The sequence below is a fragment of the Delphinus delphis genome, chromosome 2 (genome assembly GCF_949987515.2).
Source record: "Delphinus delphis chromosome 2, mDelDel1.2, whole genome shotgun sequence".
In the NCBI taxonomy this organism is placed as follows: Eukaryota; Metazoa; Chordata; class Mammalia; order Artiodactyla; family Delphinidae; genus Delphinus; species Delphinus delphis.
Window position 1 is genome coordinate 79,568,836 of NC_082684.1, and position 25,516 is coordinate 79,594,351.

At 34.8% G+C, this 25,516-nt stretch overlaps 1 protein-coding gene across 2 annotated transcripts in view; it reads right to left on the minus strand.

The window, feature by feature from the left end:
• DPH6 (diphthamine biosynthesis 6) overlaps positions 1–25,516 on the minus strand; it is a 179,377-nt gene that overhangs the window by 65,337 nt on the left and 88,524 nt on the right. For both annotated transcript variants that reach the window (XM_060004955.1, XM_060004954.1), the window contains exons 4-5: positions 7,556–7,629; positions 2,822–2,940 (exon numbers count right to left, since the gene is read on the minus strand). In XM_060004955.1, the coding sequence (XP_059860938.1) occupies positions 2,822–2,940; positions 7,556–7,629 (193 nt within the window). The remainder of the gene's footprint in view (positions 1–2,821; positions 2,941–7,555; positions 7,630–25,516) is intronic.

Here is a 25,516-nt window from a genome sequence, read left to right on the forward strand (position 1 = left end):
TATATCATTTCCCATTAAAAAAAACCCCAAGGCCTTCTTAAAGAAATGGATGTTCTAGGTCTGGGGCAGAAAATGTACAAAATGACACTATATGTTCATAGCAGTACTATTTATAATGGTACCAAACTAGAAACTACCCACAGGCTATGGAAGATAGAATGGACAATTCAACTGTGGTTTACTCCTACAATGGAACACTACACTATAAGGAGAAATGAGCAAACTATTACATCATTCAATAATGTGGATGAATCTCATAAGCATAATGTTGAGCCAAAGAAGCCCGACACAATGGAGCCTATACTCTATGATTCGGCCATATAAAATTCAAGAACAGGAAAAACGAATCTACGGTATTAAGTATCAGAAGAGCTATTACCTCTGGGAGGGCAAGGCAAGTATTGACTAGGGAGATATTAGCAATATTCTATATCTAGATTTGGGTGTTGATTATATAGATACGTTCACTTTTTGAAAATTCACCAAGTTGGACACAAGAATTTGTGCAATTTTTTGTATTTATGTTATACTTCAATAAAAGGTTAATTAAAAACAAAACAAAACATGAAGTAAATCTACATTGACATGGAAAAAAAAAACTCCAAAACATATTGTTGAGTGAAAAATAGGCAAGTTGCCCATCAATATACAGAGTAAGATACTCTTCATATAACATTTCTATGTAGAAGTACTGTGATTGTTTTATGGCTTTTTAAATATTACATATACACATACCAAAAAAGTGATTAAAAAGATGATCAGCATCACTCTGGTGGGTATCTCTGGGAAAGGGAATCATTGGCAGCAGAGGAGCAGATAGAAAACACATCAAATCTTTTCTGTAACCATGAAAATTTAACATTACATGGCAAGAATGTTTTCATGTAATACTCATACAATTAAAAATAAATATTTCTAAAAGGCAGGATTGTTCTTAAATCCAATGTGGAAACACTTCTTTAAATAAGTCTAAAAACCAGAAACCTCTTTAAGCACTAAGCCATTAATGTGAAAATTTCACGAGTTCACTCACGCCTGCAAGACACCAAGGTTGTCTAACACAATTATTCGAAATTTGTTTTTTATACGTCCATATAGAATCAACCCTTTTATAAAACCATTCCATAATCTCACGGGCCACAAAACTTTGCTGACCCACTCTGTGAATGGAAAGGTCCTATTGTCCCATTTTTTGTTTAAAACTTTTTCTGAAAATTTTAAAGTGTGTGTGTGTAAGCTTGGAAACCTATATTGCATCATTTATGTTTGTGTCTTTAGAAGGAATGTGCCACTCAACAAATCTTTCTTTAATAGTGTTCTTGAGAATAACTTTCATCTTTGCACACCGATAGGCAATCAATAGAAACTGTGTGCTGTAAATGTTCAAATCGGATCTATACTTTTGTCATTGGGATGTCAAGGACAAATTATCTCAGTTTTATATTTTACCCAAAAGTTTAATACAGTTAATCACCATCTCCAACCTTTACAGAGAGACGCACACACATCCACACACACAAATGAAAAGACAAGCAATATCAGCCACGTACTATAATAAAGGTGGCAGTAAGGTCATATTCTATTGCTCTGTCTTTCTAACGGGGCAAGATCTCTCAGGGTTCTAATACATTCCATTTTCTAGTAGTAAAAGGGACAGAATATGTACTGTCCAGTGAGGTGTCACATGAACTTCATTACAGAACTATGCAATCTGAGAAAATCCAAAAGAGAGTGAGCGACAAAGAAAGTGAGAGAGCATATTCTGTATACATTCATATAGAAACTCATATGACAAATATATCCGTAGTGAGAACTTCAATCATAAGAGTTATTGAGGAACATTTTCTCAGAAATGAGAACACAACACCACCTCAATGTTTTTCTTTTTAACAGCTAAGGAGATCAACTGCATGCTCTCTAAATAAGGCTTTCCACTAAAGATAACACCTCAACTTCCACAAGAAGAGAGTAGCTTTGTGTTTACCAGGAAGAAATATTATGGAATCTTCCTTTTAATGCTGTTTAAAATGTGAAATTATCTGTGAAACCTTCCACAGCTTTGGACCTTGTTATTTTAGAGATCAGCAAGGTGAACACTCTCAAATGAGGTACATGTTTTAGGCTTTGAGAACCCTGAGGCTCCAGGGCATTTACTGTAATAGGTTCATGAAATAAATGAATTGGGCTCAAATCCCACGGTTTCTTGAAAATGAATGTAATTATAAAAATTCAAAGCAACAAATTAAATGTGTTCGTATGTAATATCCATTTTTGAATCAGATTACCACCTTGCCTGTTGTGTCTATGCTAACTGATCAAACGACATTTTCTCAAACGTGAATTTCTCATCATCCTCAACAAAAACCCACTACGCGGCTTATTTCTGATACCACAAACAAAGACAATCCTTCTATTTCAGCATTATTCAAAGTACGTTAAAAAAAAAATACAAGGAAAATATCATGTGTTGTACCAAATACAGATTTTAAAAAGCTTCAAAAAAAAATCAAACTACATTTTCTGTTTCCTATGAATATGAATTCCATATCTTATAAAAAGAACTTAAATTGAAGGACCACAATATAATACCAGTTTTAGAGGTAGTTATATATACTAAAAAAAGAAAAGAGTCTCACTATTAATCACTTTGGTTAATAATCAAAAGCCCATTTTAAAACTTCCCCTTACTCAATTTCTTCAGCTTGTGACTCCACATTTTTATATTCTAAGTCATTCTTCCTTTTTACTTGTAATTGCTTATTAGTGAACTCAGATTATCTGTGTGGTAACAGACAGCTCCCTTGGAATTCTGGTTACATACCTAGAGCTGCTACTTTGATGATGATTGCTTGAACGTTAGATGATATCATTTCTCGGAGCAAATCTTCCTGGTTTCTTTGCCAAAGGTAAGCTAAAGGCTGGAGATTAAGCCTTTTACACCTATAACATAATTTTTAAAAAATCAGATGATATCTTAATGTTCTATACTTGGATCCATAGCAATTACTTTGATTTTAAACATACTGTTTCTCTCAAGGATTTTAGCATATAAAATACTTTTAAAAACACGTTTTGCATAATGAAGTTTATATATACAACATAAATATATTTAATTTCCATGGGCTATGCATAAACAGATAAAAATGAAATCTCCAGGCAGAGAAGAAATATTAATTTTAGTAAGACTCTAAGTTTAGAAATCTATGCAAAAAAGCTTCCAAATGCTAATGGATGTTTATTCTTGTTTTAGAACTTTCTTGGGTATCAAAATTGTGAAGCACAGGAAAATACATTTATCCTAATAAAATAATTATATATTGATTACATTTATAATACCTATGGTTATATGAATTATTCTTATCTAATAACTCTGAAATTTTTTTTAAGAATTTGACTCTGAGAGGGGGAGGGATAAATTAGAAGTATGGGAGTTAACAGATAAAAATTACTATACATAAAATAGATAAACAAGGGTTTACTGTATAGTACAGGGAACTATATTCAATATCTTGTAATAACCTATAATGGAAAAGGATCTGAAAAAAATATATACCTGAATCACTTTGCTGTACACCTGAAACTAACATACTATTGTAAATCAACTATACTTCAATAAAAAAAGAGAAGGTAAAATAAAGATATGTTAATACAAACAAAAAGAATTAAGAAAAAGCATAATCATAATGACAGCAAAAAAAAAAAAGAATTCGACTGAGTGAAAAGAAAATAGTAAGAACAAAAAGTACATTCATTGAATACCTACTATGCTGCAGGTATTGTACTACATATTTTACATTATGTTGCTGTAGGAAGAATGCAGATTTTGGATTCCAGACAAATCTGAGTTTGAAACCTCCTTCTACACTCACTAGCTGCATGACTTTGACAAGTCAGAGCTAAGCTCCAGGCTTTTAGTTTCCCAGTTCATACATACGGACAAAAATATTTCCTTCCAAAGTTCTTGAGAAGATTAAAATATTAGAAAGTGAAGTCATTCATTATTCCTCTTTTCTTCACATTCCACATCCAATCTACCACAATGCAGAATATGACCACTCCTCACCAATACCACTGCTAACATGCTGGTCTGAGCCACCAGTATCTCTCCTAACTTCTTCCCATTTCCATTCTTGCCCTTTTAAAATCAGTTTTCAATATAGTAGCCAGTGTGACCCTTTTAAAACATAAACGGATCATGGGATTTCTCTGCTCAGAACTCTCCCCATTACTCCTAGTAAATTAGACCTACATGGATCTCACCCTGGTTGGCTCTCATACCTCATCTCCCACTTCTCTCCTCTCACTCCAACCTGCCACCCATGGCCTGCTCACGCTTGCCTAACACACTTGCCATGTTCCCTACCTTCCTCACTTGCTTTATGCCTTTGCTTAAATGTCACTTTCTCAGGGAGGACCCATTGATTAAAATTAATGTAGATAAATTGATTAATCGATTAAAAGTAATGTAGATAAAAAATGTAGTACAATACCTGGATAAAGTAGGTCTTCAGTAAATGGTAGTCAGAGCCAAGTGCCTTGCTCAAGTCACAGAGTAAGTGGCTGAGATCAGATTTCAAATTAAAAAAACATATCTCTAAACCCCATCATCCCTAGTGTCAGTAAGGTTTCCTGGCTGACTACTCCAGCACACACTGAACTCTTTCTCAGATAATCCCACTACCTATTAAATGTACCACACGTTTAGTCATTTACTCATATATGGTCTTAGAAATATCACTCTTTTTTTCATGCACATATACCCTGACCTTCAAAGAAATCAAAATCTTCCTGAATGTAGAGACTCTTATCAGTATATAATTTACCTTTGTAAAATGTCCTGAGCACCTAAAGCAATGTGGAGGCAGTTAATAAATACAAAAATAATAAAACTGTAACTCTCCATGTAACACAAGCATTACAGTTTTTGCTGTCCTATCACCAATCTTTAATGCCTACTAATCAAACTTCTCTCCACCTTTTTCAGCTAAAAGGTTTTTTTTTGTTTGTTTTGAAAAAAATTTTATTCCTTCCAGGCCTTATTGCAAAATTCTTGATTGTTTCTTCGGTATCCCTGATCTTTTGGCTGTTTTTAGACTTAAGTCATACTTCTTTACCTATTTAAATTCTTTTAACAGTTTAAAATATCATGGCTGGGGCTTCCCTGGTGGCGCGGTGGTTGAGAGTCCACCTGCCGATGCAGGGGACACAGGTTTGTGCCCCGGTCCAGGAAGATCCCACATGCCGTGGAGCGGCTAGGCCCGTGAGCCACGGCCGCTGAGCCTGCGCGTCCGGAGCCTGTGCTCTGCAATGGGAGAGGCCACAACAGTGAGAGGCCTGCGTACCGCAAAAAAAAAAAAAAAAAAATCATGGCTGAAATAAGCTTCCTCTGTAAATCACTATTGTATTTGAGCTTGTGACATCTATTAAGTGCTTCATACCTTGAAAATATAATGATGCAACACTAACTACAAATTGAAGATCAGCTAATTCAAAACTGAGTTTGTAGACCAACAGACTCCCAATAACACTGCTTTACAATTTTCAAGGATTATTACAGATGTGCTTTATGGTATATAATCTGGGCATCTTAAACCATGTGTTGAAGTGCACCTGAGACTGCATTTTGAGAAATAGCTTGAGTAATCAATGGGCCCTTCTCCCATTTAGATATTGCTATAAGGCAGCTTCACCTCAGGAGCACATTTTCATTCAGCTCCTTAAAGCTTTCATAAATAGATGTCAGCCCTATCTGCAGCTTGGCTACCCAGTGAACCATGTAGGTTTGAACTTATTCAAAAATAAAGATTTTTAAACAAAATAATTCTCAGAGAACATGACTTAAAACTTGATGAGAATAATATTATTTTTAACATATGGCTAAGGGATATGCAATCCATTTCCATCTATAAATCAGTTGTTCTCAAATGTAGGCAGACAGAATGTAAGGAAAACTTTTTCCAAATACACGTTTGACCTCCTCCCCCACTTCCACCTCCACTCTCCATTCTCCAGAGATCCTGATAGTCCCCCAAATATGAGATCATCATACTTCTTTTTGTTTATTTATTCTTTGCCCTGCTTTCCCTTCACTTACTTTTAAAATTCTATATATTTAACTGCCTTAAATTCATTGTGGAATTAGAGAGAAAATAAATAAAATAAAATATAAAACAAGTTTTCAAGTCTATTAATATGCAAGTTTTTAATGAGATAGTCAATATGAATGTTTCTTTGTCAAGAACATGAAACTATTACATAAATACAGCCCTTATCTTATTCTCATTTACCCTTTTAAATGGCAAAATCATTTATTTCTACGTCGAACTGTGCTCAAGATTAATAGTGAAGTCCTTATTTTCTGTTTTGCTAATATAATGACATGTAAAGTCTCTACACAATACTTTATTTATCCGAATAAATTAAAAATGAAAATTAAATTCATTTGTGGGTGTTTTGCCAAGCCAACGTTTAATAATCATTATTATTATTATTATTTTTAAAGATGTTGGGGGTAGGAGTTTATTAATTAATTTATTTTTGCTGTGTTGGGTCTTCGTTTCTGTGCGAGGGCTTTCTCTAGCTGTGGCAAGCGGAGGCCACTCTTCATCACGGTGCGCGGGCCTCTCACTATCGCGGCCTCTCTTGTTGCGGAGCACAGGCTCCAGATGCGCAGGCTCAGTAGTTGTGGCTCACGGGCCTAGCTGCTCCGGGGCATGTGGGATCCTCCCAGACGGGGGCTCGAACCCGTGTCCCCTGCATTAGCAGGCAGATTCTCAAACACTGTGCCACCAGGGGAGCCCTTATAATCATTATTTTCATCTGACCTTATGTTTTTTGAGTAGATCAAAGGAGTTGACTATTTCGGTACCTGTACAGACAATGTTTTACTAGTACTACATTGCTTGGGAGGTGGGGGAGATGGGAGGAGCAACAATCTAAAAATTCCTTTAAAGTTGAATGGCTTTTTATAGAAGTATTTCAATCGCATGAATATTTTTAGTCAAGAACTGAATTCTAAGGACCAAAGAAGAGATTTCTTAATACGTTTTTTAAAAAATATTACTGCACTTTTATTACAAATGATGATAAGATATTAAAAGGGTGTACTAATTCAAATAAGGAAAAATTGAAAATAATACTTTGACTTCAAAAAAATCTGTTTCAATTTTTTATTATAAATAATTTATTTTTCCTTATGGTAAGTAAGTAAGTTTTCTCATGTGTTGATACAAGGATAGAAAAAAAGTGAAAGTGCAACTTTTGTTACTTAGGGCAATACATTTAGTTTCATGGGGCATGTAGAATACCGTATCTATTTATTATTTAGATACAATTATCTATTTATTTATTATTGGGGTATAGTTGTTTTACAATGTTGTATTAGTTTCTACTGTACAGCAAAATGGAGCTCCCTGGGCTATAAAGCAGGTTCTCATTATTTATCTATTTTATACATATTAGTGTATATATGTCAATCCCATATTGATTTTTTATTTATTCACATTCTTAAAATACATAAACTTTAAAAATATAGGACAAATTAACATTTTCTTACACATTTTCTACTCGAACATGCTGATAGTCAGAGAGTATAGCACCTACTGATATTCCCTCTACTTCTTCTTTTTCCTGAAAATAAAGAAAAAAATATGATTAAAAAATAAATAACATGTGGCTCTGTATCATTTTTTAAAAATTATAAATGAAACGTGTTTCATTTAGAAGACCACCTTGAAACAGAATAACTTACTGGAAATGCAATCCACATTCAGAGATAAAGAAAGTATATTAAAAATATATATATTTAAGTCACCCTCTCAGCTCTGGGGGGAAATAATTATTCTTTTTACCTAAAATCCAAATAACTGGAGACCATTTTCCATGGAGAAGATAAAGGAAGCACTTCCAAAATGTTTTCTCACTTGATATATTTTTAAAGATTCACTGATGTTTGATAGAAATTTCCAAGAAATTTCTATTTAAGGACAATGTATTCCCAGGTTGAGTAACTTTTTTTAAAAAAATTAAGCAACGGTATAAGTAGACAAAGGAATACAATGATTTTAATCCATATCTTAAAATGATTGACATAGGAGCATCCAGGAAGCAGAGATGATAGAGGCATTGCCTGTATAACAGTACAGAATAGTGGATAAAGAAATCTAGGATGAGAAGGAAGCAATGAATTATTATCAGTAGAGCTGAGAACATCTAGCAGTATATCCAGCAGAGTCCCCCAGGGATGAGGACTAGTCTATCCAACATAGCCATTAATGACATGGAGGAGAATGAAAATTCAAATATGATCAAGTCTACAGATGATACAAAGCTAGGATGGATTAAAAAGAAAAGAAAATCAATCAAGTACCTGGATGGATATGGACAACCTGGGGATTTGAAAGGACAGGTCTAAGATGAGATTTAATGTAAAGAAGAATAAAACAATACCCTTAAGGAAGAATCACACACAACACAGGTATAAACTAGGGAAATGTTATCTAGAAAACAGATATGAAGAAAGTGACTGGGGGGTGATTACTAATAACAAACTGAATAGAAATTCTCTGAATAGGCATAAAAGAAAAGTCATCCTAGCCTATGGAGTACAGAAGAAAACTACTTCAGAGAGATGACTTCATTATTAACACTGGTCTTTCCAAACTTGGAAACCTACAAAAAAGAACAATAGTGTTTCACATAAAAATAAATGTAATACTTGGAGACATTCTAAAATAACCCCGAAATGTCCTAAAATGATGCCATAATAAATAAACAAAAATGCACAACAGGAATCTCTCATGTCTTTGAAGATAAAGCCAATTTAAAATTTCCCCTCTAAAATGACAGAGAAACATCTTCCCAAACCTCCCCAAAATAAAATGATTCTTTCTATTAGATAAGGATTCCAGGAAAAGAGCTATTTCCTTTGCCTTCCTATTTCAGCAACTTTGTGAGAACATTTGCTTGTAACCTTTCTCTAACCTTCCTAGCCATTTTCTTTTCATAAAAGTCATTGTATTACTAGAAAAAAGCATGGCATAGTGATCCTCATTAAATGCAAATATGGCATAGGATCATAGAGTAGTGAATAATGTTATCAAAAATCAAAATTTTAGTTATATTCTTTTACCATATATTGTTTAACTGCCAAAAGAAAATATAAGGTACTGAATAGTATGTGTGTGTGTGTGTGTGTGTGTGCGTGTGTGTGTGTTTCTCTATAGATCATGAAAACAAACACAAGTCATTGGTGTTTTTCTTTCTAAACTAAGTCAAGCCACTGTTAAAATAATAATTGGCATTTACTCTCCACTTAAAATGTGTTAATGTTCTATAATTCTCATTTAATGTTCACTACAACCCTAAAATAATTATTTAATTCTTCTTAGTCTACATGCATTGTGAACATTGAGTAATATAATACAGATAAGTAACAGTGACTAGCATCTAGTGAGCACTCAGTAAATATTTTCTTCTGTCATTATCATAATCTTTGTTATCAATAATACTACTTTTATAACTACTTCTGTTACTACTTCTACTATTACTACTACTGACCACCACCACCACTACAACTAGATAAAGGCCTAACTTGACCAACAAAGCCCTTCATTCCTGGGCTTTATCTCTTGCTCATTATCACTTTTTAACTAGCTTACTAACCCATGATAGTTAATTTTATGTATCAACTTGACTAGGCTAAGGGGTACCCATTGCTGGTAAAACATTATTTCTCTGAGGAAGTTTCTGGAAGAGATTACGATTTGAATTCGTAGACTGGGTAAAAAAGATTGCCCTAACCAATGCAGGTGAGCATCATCCAACCTGTTGAGGACCTGAATAGAACAAAAAGATAGAGGAGGGGCACATTTACTCTCTGCTTGAGCTGGGACATCCATTTTCTTCTGTCCTCAGACAACAGTGTTCCTGGTTCTTGGGCCTTTGGACTCAGAGTGGAATTTACAACACTGGCCCCCTTATTCTCAGGCTTTTGGGTTTAGACTGGAACTATATACTACCAGCTTTTTAGGTGTCCAGCCTGCAAATGGAGAGCATGGGACTTCTTAGCTTCCATAATCAGATAAGTTAATCCCTCAAAATAAATCTCTTTCTATATATCTTTATATATCCTATTGGTCCTGTTTCTCTGGAGAACTCTGACTAATACATAACCCTTGACAACCAACTCTACAGTCCAGTCACAAATGTTTCCAACCTAGTGAGCCCTGAATAATCCAAGGATAAGTAAGACTTCTGTTGAATCCTTAATCATTCAGAACATACTACTAATTTTGAAGTGAGACCTATAAAAGATAAAAATCTATCACACAGTCAATCTACTCTGCAGAAAATACAAAGCTAAACTCAGGTCCCACCTGAGCTACCAGACCCAGAATAAAAGGTGTTATACCGAGGCAGCATAAAGACATAGCCAAATAAATCACCCTGTGACATAACTGAAATAAAAATAAATGTGCTGCAGGGACTTCCTTGGTGGTCCAGTGGGTAAGACTCCACGCTCCCAAGCAGGGGGCCCAGGTTCAATCCTTAGTTAGGGAACTAGATCCCACAGGCATGCCACAGTGAAGATCCCGTGTGCCACAACTAAGACCCTGTGCAGCCAAAACAAATAAATATTTTAAAACAAACAAATAAATAAATGTGCTGCAGAAAACAGTTAATATAGAATCTGAGACCCAGAAATTTGACCAGATTCGAACCAACTTCCCATGATCAATCCCATGCCCACTAAGCAACCTTAGGTTGCCTTGTTACTGTCAAACCCAGAAAGATTATGCTAATCCATAAAAACAAGCATTCTCATCCACTCAACAAAAATGGTCTACATTATAAATCAACAAACTGGCATTCAAGCCTATACATTAGTCTTAAATGAATTTGGTCTGTATTTGTCTGTACTAAAGAGACTGATAACTTCTTGGTACATTGTCAAAATCAAGTCTCTAGTCTGGAGAGCTATACCACAGTACTCACCAAAGTAATATTTCCAAGCTTAACCAGCCATGTAACCTCTTCTAACAATAATGCTAATTGTCATGTCATCATTCTTTAATGGTTCACCTAATATTAAAACATGTAACCAAAAATGTTTTATATGTCCATACTATGTACCAGTTTAATAAATAAGATTAGCTCTACTGTTGGGAGATTAAGGCACCAAAACTAAGTAATAAAGAAAGTGATATGAAAGCAAAAAGTTGGGGAAGGTTTCACAGAAGTAGACTTCAGGGCCTACTCATCAAGGATATATTTGATTTTGTTGAGAAAGGAAAGAAAGGTAGTAGGGAACAATTCAGACAGAGTGAAGAATATGAACCAAGGCAACAAAATAAAGTGTTTGGCATATTAGGAGGCGGTCAGCAGTGTGGGGTAGCTGGAGCTGAAAGCACACATCAAGAAGTGGAAGGAAAAAGGATGGAAAAGCAAACTGGGATCAGATTGGTCAGAAATGTGGCTTGCATCCTGAAGGTAACAGAGAACCCTTCCCTGTAGAAAATTTTTTCTGACCAACTCCTGCGGTACAATTCACATACAATAAACTGCATCTATTTAAAGTGCACAATTCAGTGAGTTTTGACAAACCCACACCCCAGTGAAACTGCCACCACAATCAAGATTACTGATTACTCCCAAAAGATACCTTGTGCCTCTTTGCAGCCCAGCCCTTCCCCTTTACTCCTGGCTTTATACAATTACTGATCTGTTTTATGTCAGTATACATTAGTTTACATTTTCTGTAATGTTATATAAATAGCGGCCTACAATACGTATTCTTTGTTTCTAGCTTCTTTCACTCAGTGTGATTTTGAGGTTCATCCATGCTGTATGTGTACCCATAGTTCATTCCTTCGATTCCATTTTAATCCATTGTATGGATATGCCACGTTTGTTTATCCATTCACTTGTTGACAGATATTTGAGTTTAAGGTTCTTATGAATAAAGCTATGAATGTTACTTTATGGCTTTGTGTTAATATATGTTTTCACTTTTCTTGAGTCACTAAAGAATTTAACAAGTGAGATACGATATTTATAAATAAAAAGATAAACGTGGCGACAGTGTGAAGGATTGACTAGAGAGTAGAGAAACAGAAGAAGGAGCCTAATCTGAAAGAACTGAAGAATGGAGATAAGAGGACAAACTCCAAAAATGATTTAGAGACAAAATTAGTAGGACTTGTGAACAGTGACAAGAAGCACACATGAAGCATGGGGCCAATGACTGTAATTTAAGTGACTATTAACTGAGAAAGGAAATATAGGTCTTAAAAGAAAATACTGAGTTTATTTAGCAACGTACGTGTTGTGTTCAATTTGTTCGCTAGGTATCCAAAGTAGATAAGACCATTAGGTATATTGAGTACAGTCATCCCTCCATATCCATGGGTTCTGCATACATGGATTCAACCAACAGTGGATCAAAAATATTTTTTAAAAAATTTTCTAGAAAGTTTCAAAAAGCAAAACTTGAATTTGTCACACACTGGCAACTATTTATAGAGCATTTACATTGTATTAGGTATTATAAGTAATCTAGAAAGGATTTAAAGTATGGTAGAATGTGCATAGGTTATACGCAAGTACTGTGTCATTTTATATAAGACACTTGGGCATCCTCAGATTTTGGTATCCGCAATGGGGTCCTGGAACCAATCCCCTGTGGATACCGAGGGATGACTATACTCTGGTGCTCAAGAGAGTATAGAGAAAGATGGGGGTGCTGTCAGCATGTAAGAGAACTGGAAGCCACAGGAGCAAACAAGAACCTCAAGAAGCAGGACATAGAGTGAGAAGAGGGTGAAAAGAGGGCTCAATGTATGACCCTGAGGGTGCAGTGACTTGTAAGAAAAGAAGGAGAAGGAAAATTCAGTGAAGACACTGAGAAAGAGTGGCCAGGATAATAAGAGACACCACCGGGATAGAGTAATGGTGTGTGCACAGAATTTTGTTAAAATTTCTTAGCAACCCTTATAATGTTTATCTACCTTGGAGCAGGGTTGAGGTTAGTAACGAATATAAATGATTAATGACATTATGTGCTGCTGTTTCTGGTACTCAGTGATGCTACTGTTGATTTTAATATTTCCTGAGTTGAACTTACACATCCATCATCAATAGTGATAATGGCCTCAGCTAAACAGTTTCCACTTGTGTCTGGAAGTCCCTGTGGCTTAGTAATGTGCCAGACTATTTAGGGCCCAGGCCCTTGTCTCTAACTTCTCTATTACTGACATTACTAATTTTTATTTTTGCCTTCTTTGTTCTTAACTACTTTATGACAGGAATATAATTTAATACGTGTTCAACTCTCCAAATTCTCTGAATTGTGTTGAATTTAGCAATAGATACTCATTAATTGATTAACCATATTTATTTTACTGAGGGTCTGAAATTTATTCGTTGAAGAATTTGGCAATAATATGTGTCAAGTGTTGTGTTCTTGCTTTCATTAAACATCGACAACTTTCCCCTCAGTGGTCATAACCAATTTCCTAATTGTAAAATATTGTAAAATACAGTGGTTCTGTTGAACTTTCTACAGAATTTGGTACTATGTATACAAGAAAGAACACAAGTATGGTTGGCAGACAGGCCTTAAAGGCTGGTTATTCTACTTACCAGCTATGACAACCTGAATAGGTTAATGTCTGTGTTCTCACATATTAAATAAGGTTAATAATATTTTGGATTGTTATAAGGAATAACTGAGATAATATATACAAAGCCCCTAGCACAAATCTTGGTATATAATAGGAACTTGGTAATATTGTTACTTTATCTTACTTTTTCATCAAAATTCTGTTTCTATGCACACACCATTGTTGTGTCTCATTATCACGGCCACTCTTTCTCAACATCTTTACTGAATTTTCCTTCTCTTCCCCTCTCTTCTTACAAGTCACTGAACCCTCAGGGTCATATACTGAGCCCTCTTCTCACTCTATGTCCTGCTTCTTGAGGTTCTTGTTTGCTCCTGTGGCTTCAAGTTCTCCTACATGCTGACAGCACCCCCATCTTTCTCTATTCTCTCTTGAGCATCAGAGTACAGTTGTCCCTTCGTATCCACAGGGATTGGTTCCAGGATCCCACTGTGGATGCCAGAATCCAAGGATGCTCAAGGCTTTTACATAAAATGGTGTAGTATTTGCACATAACATATGCACATTCTCTCACATACTTTAAATCTTCTCTAGATTACTGAAAATACCTAATACAATGTAAATGCTATGTAATACTTGTAAATACAATGATCAGATTAGCTAAGCAGACATCACAAGTTTATTTGTTGCTTAGATCACTCTTTTTTCCCAATTCTGTCAATGTGAAACACACCTGCAAGACTGCTGGGGAGCTAGTCCAGGCAGCTACTGACCTACCTCACCAATCATAACAATAGAGAGTTCACTTGCAAAAACAGACACATACTCAGAAACTGGTACAAAACACAACTTCATTATTACTATTTCTACACCTACTTGTGTGCAAAAGGGCAGTTATACCAAGGATTTATTCAGAAAGAGCAAATATATCAATATATCAACATTCTATTTAAGAATCCAAGGTCAACCATGCTTCTCAGAATACATTTTAACTTCTGGAGACCAGAAATAGACCAAATTGTATAATGCTTACTTCTGAATAGTAATTCATTTTTCCTATTTCATTTCCAACTTTATACTTCCTCAAATATTTTACAACACGTGTACTACTTTTCAATTAGGGTGAAAGTTATTAAAATCCACATATGCATTGCACATACTCATCTCTTATCCTATGTGCTGGTAAGCTAGCAGACAAAATTATTCATGTATTTATTATACAGTAATTTATAAAGGCCTATTGTGACAGGTCCTATACTAGGAAGGATGAAACACATTTGAAAACAGCACAGTTGCTAACCTTAAGAAGTTAAAATCTAGTGGTGAGGGATGTGGCAGAATGGACAAATTAAGTAAAATAAGTGACATTAGTCCATATAGAGCATAATGGACCACAAAGGAAAGAATTCTTGCTGGGGGAATGATATTAGAAAATACTTCTTAAAAAAAAAATTATACTGCAAATACTCAACAGTCAAAAATGTTGATTCTTTGTCCTTGACCATAAGAAAATAGATAACAGCTCCTTCTACTGTCTTCCTCTACCCTCCTTCATATTGCATTTATGTACAAAATCCACCAAGTATTTTTTCTTCAAAGAAATAAATCTGGATCTAAAAAGAAATACATACAATTTATTAGCTAACCAATCTACATAATACTAATCATTTATCTCCATTTGGTATCCGATTGTGTGGTTCCATCTTCCATAGAAAATAGCAATCAATAATCATCAAAAATATATGACCATGTCTATCTGTCAAGGCCATGGGGAGGGTCCTGTGCCAGCCTGGCACCTTTCTTCTGTGGCTCCTGGGATGCTCACTGCTTTTGGCCTGGGCCTAGATCCTCAGAAAGCCAGAGTCCTCTGCTGGGTGGACAGCTGCCCTGAGGGCTCCACGAAGCTCCTGTGAGCCCAGCCCAGGCCTGGCCCTAGAAGTCCAAGCCTTTGCACCAGGCAGGGAGCTGCATCAGATTATGAGGGCCTGCCCATATAAGTTTATAACCTAGTCCTAAATCCTTATTAACTACTAAATCTTATTGACTTCTCTTAAAATCAATACCCTAAGGTATCAGGAACACAAGGATAGAAACAGGCTTCCACTCTGAAATGTACTTGATGTGTCCTCACGCAAAACTCTACCATATAACAGTTAAAGGGCACCCAATATAGAGATTGGGATGATGAAGGCATTCAGTCATATGGTAATAGCGATAATTACAAGAAATTTAGACCCAAATTAGATTTATTCACTCAATATTCACTTATTTTCATAATGAAGAGTTGATTCACAAAGCCAACAACATAAACTTTTTAAACAACTTTTAAATTACAGCTTATATAAATGAGGATTATTATTTTTTATGTTTTTTAAACAATTCCAGCTCTATTGAGTATAATTGACAAATAAAATTGTAAGATGTTTAAAATGTGCAACGTGATGAAAACAAGCTGTCCCTTTTTACAGATGAAAACTAGGCCTACTTATTCCAAAGATGAGAAGATATGCAGCTTGCATTTATTGGGGATATTATTTTCTTTGAAAAATGCCTCAGTTACCAGTATTATTCTGTTAATGAGTTCCTGCCTGTTGAGAAAAAAATGAACTGCTGAATTCAAAATGTTTTTCATCTGAAAGGCATTCTAACATTTTTAATATGAACCATTCATTAAAGAAGCACACTTGCATTATAGCTCTGAGTGGCGATACTTGGACTTATGGCAGCATGACATTATTAAATAAGAAACATTTGTGAATGTCAATGATATTCTGGGGACTGGATAACTAAACAAGAAATTTATGTGGCCAGTAAAGCACTAGATGATTTTTCCTTAAACTTCTAATTCTTCACTTTAGTAGAATTAGACCAGTCCAGGTTAGTAAAAATAACCACAGAAATGAATATTCTTTTATATGAAATAATTCTGAAAGTAACACTGAGAATTTCCAAGTGATATATTCAGGCGTCTGACTAAAATTTTTGTTTGACTTGTTATTGTTTTTCTTAGCATCATCAATATAAAATATTTCCAAAATGGGAAATGATCACCATCTGGAGTTCTTCCATTAAACAGTGAGCTCATGACAGGTCACTAATTTGTAGCATTACTGTTTCCCTTTGTGAACTTTCTCAGTTAAATAGGGAAAAATTTGTTAAGGCTGGAAATTAAATGACAAAGAAACTGCAGAAAATCATAATCATTTGTCATTTATTTCCATTTTAAAACGAATGTGTATTCTTTTACTTTTGAGTCTCCATCTGAGTTGCAACAGTATGACACTCCTAGTTTGTAATAAATCAGTCGTTTGCTACAGAGAGTGTGGTGTGTTCCAACCTCAATGGACTTAGAGATTGCTGGTCATCCTAGACCAAATTCAACCTGAAATGAAACTGAACAGAAGTCTAGAACTACAATTATTTATTATTTTTCCTTTAGTTTCCCAAGAATATTCATCTTGCTAACAAGAAAAGTAACATTTTGAGGACTTCTGTGAAACTCTAACAACAACATACATAAATAAATGAAGGATTAAATTGTTCATCTTTGCTGGAAGAATAAAGAATCAAGAAGTATTCATTTCTAAACAAACAAGTTTGGTAGAAGGTGTTTAATCTGTTTAAAAGCTGCTTTCTGAACTCATTTTCTATGCTCTTAAGAAAACTTCCTTTGATTAGAGATAACTTTTAAAATGCAACTTATATAAATGGGGATTATTATATTTTACATGTTTTTTAATTATTCCAGCTTTATTGAGGAATAACTGACAGGTAAAATTGTAAGATACTTAAAATGTTTAACATGATGATCCATATTATTGTGAAAGGATTCTGACTTAACACATCTATCACCTCACATATTTAACTTTTTTCTTTCTTTCTTTTCATTTTGGTAAGAATATTTAAATCCTACTCTCAAAGCAAACTTCAACTTTACAATACAGTATTATCAACTATAGCCACCATGTTATATATTAAATTCTCTGACCTTATTCATATTATAACTGAAAGTTTGCACCCTTTTGCCAACCTGTCCCTGTTTCCCACATCACCCACCCTTTGGCAGCCACCTTTCCACTCTCTGTTTCTATGAGTTCATCTTAAAAAAACCTTTGTTTTTTAGATTCCACATATAAGTGATACCATGCAGTACTTGTTGTCTTTATCTGGCTTATTTCATTTAGCATTTAGCACGCCTTCCAAGTTCATCCATGTTGTTGCAAAATGTCAGGATTTCCTTCTTTTTCTAAGGCTGAATAATATTCCATTATGTACATATATCATACTTTCTTTATCCATTCATCTATCAACAATACTTAGGTTGTTTCCATACCTTGGTTATTCTGAATAAAGCTGCAATGAACATGAGAGTACAGATATCTTTCAGAGATAATGATTTCACTTCCTTTGTATATATGCCCAGAAGCGGGATGGCTGGATCATATGGTAGTTATATATTTAATTTCTTGAGATACCTCCATACTGTTTTTCCTAGTGGCTGTCCAACTTACATTCCCATCAACACTGTAAAAGGTTTCCCTATTCTCCACATCCTTGCCAGCATTTGTTATCTTTTGTCTTTTTGATAACAGACATCCTAACAGGTGTGAAGTAATATTTCATAGTGGTTTTGGTTTGTATTTCTCTGATAATTAGTTATTTTGGGTACCTTTTCACATACCTACTCACCATTCATGTGTCTTCTTTGCAAAAATGTCTATTCAGGTCCTTTGCCCATTTTTTAAATTGAGTTACTTGGGTTTTTTTCTTTTCTTTTCTTTTTTTTTTTTTTTTTGGTTATTGAGTTGTCTGAGTTCCTTGTATATTTTGGATGTTAACCCCTTATCATACATGCAGTTTGCATATATTTTTTCCCATTTCATAGAATGCCTTTTTATTTTCTTGATGGTTTCTGAAGCTGTACAGAGCTTTTTAGTTTTATGTAGTCCCACTTGTTTATTTTTGCTTTTGTTGCCTTTGCTTTTAGTGTCAAGTCCAAAAAATCATTGCCAAGACCAATGTCTAGGAGTTTATCCCCTATGTTTTCATAGTAATTTAAAAGTTTCAGATCTTACATTCAGGCCTTTAACCCATTTTGAGTTGATTTTTATCTATGGTGTGAGACAGGGATCCGGTTTCACTCTTTTGTATGTGGCTAACTGGTTTTCCCATCACCATTTATTGAAGAGACTATTCTTTGCCCACTGTATATTCTTGGCTCCTTTGTCAAAAATTAATTGACCATATATGCATGGGTTTACTTATGGGCTCTGTATTCTGTTCCACTGATCCATGTGTCTATTTTTATGTCAATACCATACTGTTTTGATTACTATAGCTTTGTAATATAGTTTGCCTCCATCTTTGTTCTTTCTCAAGATTGCTTTGGATATTGGGGATTTTTTGTGGTTCCATAAAAATTTTAGGAGTTTTTTTTATTACTTCTATAAAAAATGTCACTGGAATTTTGATAGGATTGCACTGAATCTATAAATTGCTTTGAGTAGTATGGTCATTTTAACAATATTACCTTTCCAATTGAGCACTGAATGTTAAGTACATTAACACTGTTGTGCAATTGGCTTTGCATTTTTAAATTATTACATAGGAATATTGATCAGAAAAGTGTACAGAAGCAGAATGACTACTTAGGGAACCCAAAAGATATCTAAGTAAGAAACGATGAAGGTCTAAAGTAAGACAGTGGTTATGATGATGACAAGGAAAAGGCAGATTTGTGATACAAGAAAAGATCAACAGATTTTGGTGGCATGTGGCTGAGAAAGAAATCCAGAAAGCTCTCAAGTTTTTGGCTTGGTCACTTGATGGAGAGCAATGACGTTAATTTTATAAGAAATACACAAATTTGGGGAGGAATATGATGAGTACTATTTTGGACATTAAGCCTTACGTGTCTTTGGTCATTCAATAAGAGTTGTCCAGTAGACAGTTGAGTATGGAGCTCAAAAAAAAAAGATATAATTGGGTGGTAACTGAAGCCATAAGAAGAGATGGGGTCAAACGGCAAGGAAGTGTAGACTAAAAGAGGGTGAAAAATGAACCACGAGCAACTATAACATTATAAATTGGGTAGAGAAAGAAGGGTCTTGAAAGAAAGCTAAGGACAGAAAAACAGAAGGAAAACTAGGAGGGGAGGATATCACAGAAGACAAGGTCAAAGAAGAAAAGTTTACAAGTTCCCAAAGATTGGGAGTGAAAAAGAATAAAATGTGTCCACTGGATTTAGTTGTTACTGACCTTAAGAAGAGAAGTTGTAATGCATTGCTGTTGATGGGAACTAAGTTGAAGCAGCATAATAGAATGGGCAAGGAGAAAGAAAATAAATATATATAAATATTCCAAAAAGATCTGTTGTAGAGAGATGGTGCAATTGCTAGAAGAGAATGTAGGATTAAGGAGGGATACATAATGTTTAGTATTACAAGTTCACAAAACATAGTGGTGGCACCACCATGAAAATCAGAATTTGAAATAACATTTCCGAGTTCAGTCTTACTTCTACTAACATACAGAAATGCTATCCAGGTCAAGAATGACACGACCATAAGAAAATGTATGTAGCTTCATAATCTCTAAAAGTACGAGTATCCTCCAAAAAGTAAAACAAAATGAGAAAACTTACTTTTACCTCAATAATTGTACTCTCAGAAGAAAAACTTTTTTAAAAGTTTCTAACTTTCCTTTAAAAACATGTCCAAAATTAACCTTATTATAATTACTATAGAAGCTGTGATTTATGGTCAAAAGAATATATGATTTTAAATGTGATCAAGGAAGCTAATAAAGTCCATTATTAAAAAAAGAAAACAGGAAAAGAGAAGACCTGAGTTAAAATACTCAGCTTTACAACATACCAAATAACAAAATCTTGTACAAATCTCAACTCTTATACGCATAGTTTCTTCATAAAATAAAGATGGTAATCTAGTTCATAGGGTTGTGTGAGGCAACTAGTATAACATATGGAAAAGTGCTCAAATAATCATAGAGCAATACAAATATTTCCTCATTAACCTCCTTTATGTTCTCATTTCTCTGTATTTGTCACTAACATCACCCAGCTTCAAAATGTACAAGTGACCTTAGACTCTCCACCCTCTGTGGGTGCTCACCTGGAGCCAGACAGACATTGAGACTAGAAAGACTCCCCATATCTAGTCACTAGGTATGGCAAATTAGGCATTTCACTGCGTTAGTACTAGTTCAGATCCTCTCAGCTCTCCCTAGAATAACAGCAATGGAGCCATCACTGCTCTCTCTACCTCTAATTTCTTCTCCCTCCAGTTGATCCAACTAACAGATTTATCTTCCTAAAAGCAATCCCTTCACACTTCCCTATCAGCCAAATACATTTCTCTCTCTAATCTACACTTATTTACATAAATCCTTTATGTATCTTCTATTTAGACTGAATGTACTAATTTCCTATCCTACTCTTCTTTCCATTTGCAATTTTCTACCAATCCTCTAGCCCCAATCTCCACTAAATGAAATCCTACTCATTCTTCACACACCATGAAGCCTTGCCTGATCCCTCTGATCAGAGGTGATCTCTTCTGCCTTTCACCCCTTTATACCTCTTACTCTGTACACTTCTTGAGGCATTTTACATATGTCATTTATATATATATATAAAATAACAACAAACTCTGTTTGATTCTGTTGGCATCCACAGGCACCCAGTATAGTGTCTTACATTCAATCATCAAAAAAGTACATGAGAATGCAGTCATTTCTATAGATCCTACAATGACAAAAGTAAAAGGATGACTAATTTATTTAGCAATATTAAAGTTATACTTTATAAAATTAGCCTTTGATGACTGTATCAGTCAAAGTACAAGTAGAAAAAAAAAAAGCACTCTGAGAATTTAAAGAAAGGTACAGGGAATTAATTACACAGGTTACAGAACTGAGAAGCCAAACAGAGCATTGCGAGAGAACCCAGGAACCAGCAATAGCAGAAAACAGTTACTATCCCTAGGCTGAAGGGACAAGGGAGGACTTTTCCAGAGCCCAGGAACCAAGTACCTGGTGGAAGCTGGAACCTCAGTGGGCCTGTCCAATAAGAGCTAAGCAAGAGGCAAGCCAGCCATAGCACAAAATCCACCTAGGCAGAGAAAAAGGGAAGAACCAGGGTTTCTCACTTCCTTCTGACCTTAATCTCCCCAGTGGCTCCTATCTAAGGGAATGCCAGCTACTGGGAGCTCTGGAATCTAAGCCCACTAAGTCCCCTTGGAATACCAAGCAGGGTCTGGAAGGAGCAAAAAAGACAGATATGAAGGCAGAGGCCCAGGACCTGTACAATGACCTTAACAGTATGTAATCATTTAAGAAAATGTTTTTAAAAAGAAAAAAACTACTTATGAAAGTAAAATGTCTAAAAATCAGCAAGAGACAAATCCCAACACACTATTTTTTTTCACTCAGTAGATTATTCAACAAATAATCGAGTTCCTACATGCTCTGCACTACAGATAAAACATTATACAGACATCATCTTTACCTTAATGACCTTACTGTCTAGCAAAGGCTTGCTAGAATAATCAACCTTAATAAATAAGACATAGTAATATAACATAAACTTTGGTGGTTTCCAGCATCACCATATAAATGGTTAAGAACGGTGGGCTACCAGCTCTATTTGAAATGTTCTTTTCTTTTAATTCTCTTAGATACTAATCCCGAAATTGAGAGAAGCAACTTTAACTGACTATACCCAAAATAGAAATTTAGGAGGAATGGTCTTTAAGATGATCAATTTCAACTACAGAATACTTTGCCAGAAGTCAGGAATAGAAAGAGAATCCATGTTTATATATGCTAATTAATAAACACCATGTAGGTCACTCAGCAAACAGGAGTTGTCTCATTTTTACATAAAGTTTGGTAACAATCCTGGGAAAGAAAACTCACGGTGCCAGCTTTAAAAATGAAGCAAGTGCTTTGATTTACATAAGGTTCACCAAATAAATCATTATCAGGAAAAGGACTCAGGTCTCCCAACATTCCGTTATGTTTTCTTTTCATTAAGGAAATGAAAATAAAAGCTTTGATCAGTAATAACATAATCATTATGTTACAAAAAACCCAGTTCCTCCTGTGTTTCTCCTTTACTCTCACACTACTACTACACTCACAACACTTCTGACACCAATGTCAGGGGAGGGTTGTCCCACATCAAGCAATTCTGCAACACCTGCGGAGTGTCCTACAATTTAACTCAACTCTGACACTATCTGCCTGGAAATAGCATTAGATCCCACAGGTTAAGGGCTCAGTCCTACAAGACTGCCCCCACACCTCCTTCAGATGCCAATCGCAAGTAGTAGGTCCCCAGGTTACTCACAATTTCTGTCCCATTTGGCTACAAATCGGAGGTCCCCATGAACATTTTGAACATTCTGAATTTTGAACCAGGTGAATGCATTGCCTATTCAATAAATAAACAAGATTAAGAGCAACTTCAACAGCAAAATCCTCTGAATCTTTTTGCCCTTAGCAAATTTGGCAGGAAACTGATTTCCAAACCAAGTTAATTTTTTCCCCTCTTTAAGAGAAAGAAAAATTCAAGGGAAAAATTCCAATTAGCCTTGGTCTACATATTATTGCCTGAAGTGCTGTTACAACTATAGAGTCACTAGGTTTAAAACTCTAACAGAATGTTGTCACATAAACATATGGAATTACACAAAGGAGAAGCAAATACTGAAGACCAGTTACATTCTTAACTCTTCTTTGCCCTTGATAAACTCAAAAAAAAAAAAAAAAAAGCCACCAACAGACATACCATTATAGTTTCAAGGCAGAGACCGTAGTTTTCAGAATTCTTTTAAGGTTAACCCGCCAATGGTCTGCACATGGTTAGGCTAATTAAGTCAAAGCACAGATCTATTTGCCAATTTTTCTTGGTAGATCATCTTTTAGTTATTCATTTTAGCAACCCTGAGGAAAAAGAATGCTGACCACCAGCCAAACAGGGTTTCTCTCAAACCATACTGGAATACTATATAAATGTAGAGTTAAATAATTAAAGATTTTTTTCAATGTTATTAGTCATCAATACACCAGAATTCTCTAATTAATGAATATTAGCTCCATAACTGCATCAGAAAAGAATGCATAAATAAAAAATAAATGCAAAAATAAAATAATAAAGGTCTTCATTCAGAAGATCTTTGATATCAAGAGTTGGGACATCAAGGCCCAGTCCTATGAGGGGAGTAGTTAGAATACTGCCCCTCATGCTACCTGCTCACACTTGGGAGAAAAAACTTAAACAGCTACCACCATTCTTGATTTTCTCTCTCCTTCCAGCTTCATCCCTGCATCTAGATAATGAAGTACTGCAACAACAGACTTAGTAAAGTATATTATCCTGGTTCTAGCTGCCAAACATTAAATATTGCATAGAATAGGGATAGGATGAGAATGAGAGTTAAACAAAACATGGAAACAGTCTTTTATAAGTCTTCTTTCCATACATACATCCAAGAAATTGGTGGTGTGATTTTCTAGTTTCAGGGTCAGTATCAGCTGTAGGGCAGATATGGAAATAAACCTTAAGATCAGCAATGGTTTCAGAATCTATAAACATCAATGTTTATTTAGTTTCCCTGAACTCTCTGCAATCGAAGGCCCTTGGAAATCATAAAACTGGAGAACCTAATCAGAACCAGTATCCCAAACCTGTCAAGGTCTTTCTAGACCGAGTATTGACTAAGATGACACGCAGTTACAATTAAAGAGACTGCAATGCTATTGGGGACATGTTGATTAAGCTGAATTATATATTTCTTAGTTCAAGTCTTTGATATTCTGAGGTCAATTACAGAAAACCAAAATTTTTTGATGCATTTGATGAAAAACGGAATTTTAATGTTGCTTTGAAGCATTTTGTATTTTGCCAGAATTGCAGACGTTAACATTTTAATAGTGTTAATTTCTGCACATAATTCATCAGAGTAACTTGAAATTAACACAGAAAATACTGGATAAAAAAGACAGTCAAGAAGAGGGGTAAGAGTGGCAGAGCAAAAATAGTAATAAATTATAACATGAACCAAAAGAAACCTGGAAAGAATATTAAAAAGCAATGTAAGCCACCATCTCTGCCCTCAACAAGCTTACACGTAGCTGGAGAAAAAGATATATGAATAATACAAAACAGTAAATGAAAAGAACAAAACAAAAAATCTTATAAAAACAAAACAGCAAAACATCGTTGCAAATACCAACCAAGGGTGCATAAGACGTGAAAAGAAAAGATTTGGGACAAGAGAAGGCTTACTAATTTTTAATAAAAGGTATTTTTTAATTTTAAAAATTATTAGATGATTTATAAAAGTAAGAAATATTCCTAACTGTTGAGTTCCTAAGATAGAAATAGTATCTTACCAGGTATATATTTTTGACAATCACTAACTATGGGTCATTAGCCAAGATTCCTAATTTCTCTAGATCTCAGGTCCGTCATTGGTAAATAAGAAGTTTAGACTTGGTGTGTCTATTATCCTGATACTGAGCAGCTGAACTAATAAATATGGTTGTGCATAAAGTTAGGATGATGGAATAACAGATGATCTGAGAATATAGAATGTAACTTGGTCCTGCTGTGTTGAATCAAATAAATAAACCAAATAAATCAAATAAATAAATAAATGAAACACGGCTTCATTTTTCCAAAGCAGGTTATCAAAGAAATCAGTACAAATAAATGCTAGGAAAGATATTTAATTCTCAAATACCAGAAAGCTACAACACTATCAATGTACACACAATCTAAAAATCTTAGTTTTTTAAAAGTCTACACAGAAGCACAAAGATTGGGCTATTTCTACTTGATGATTTTAGTTTATTGCTACTATTGGGTT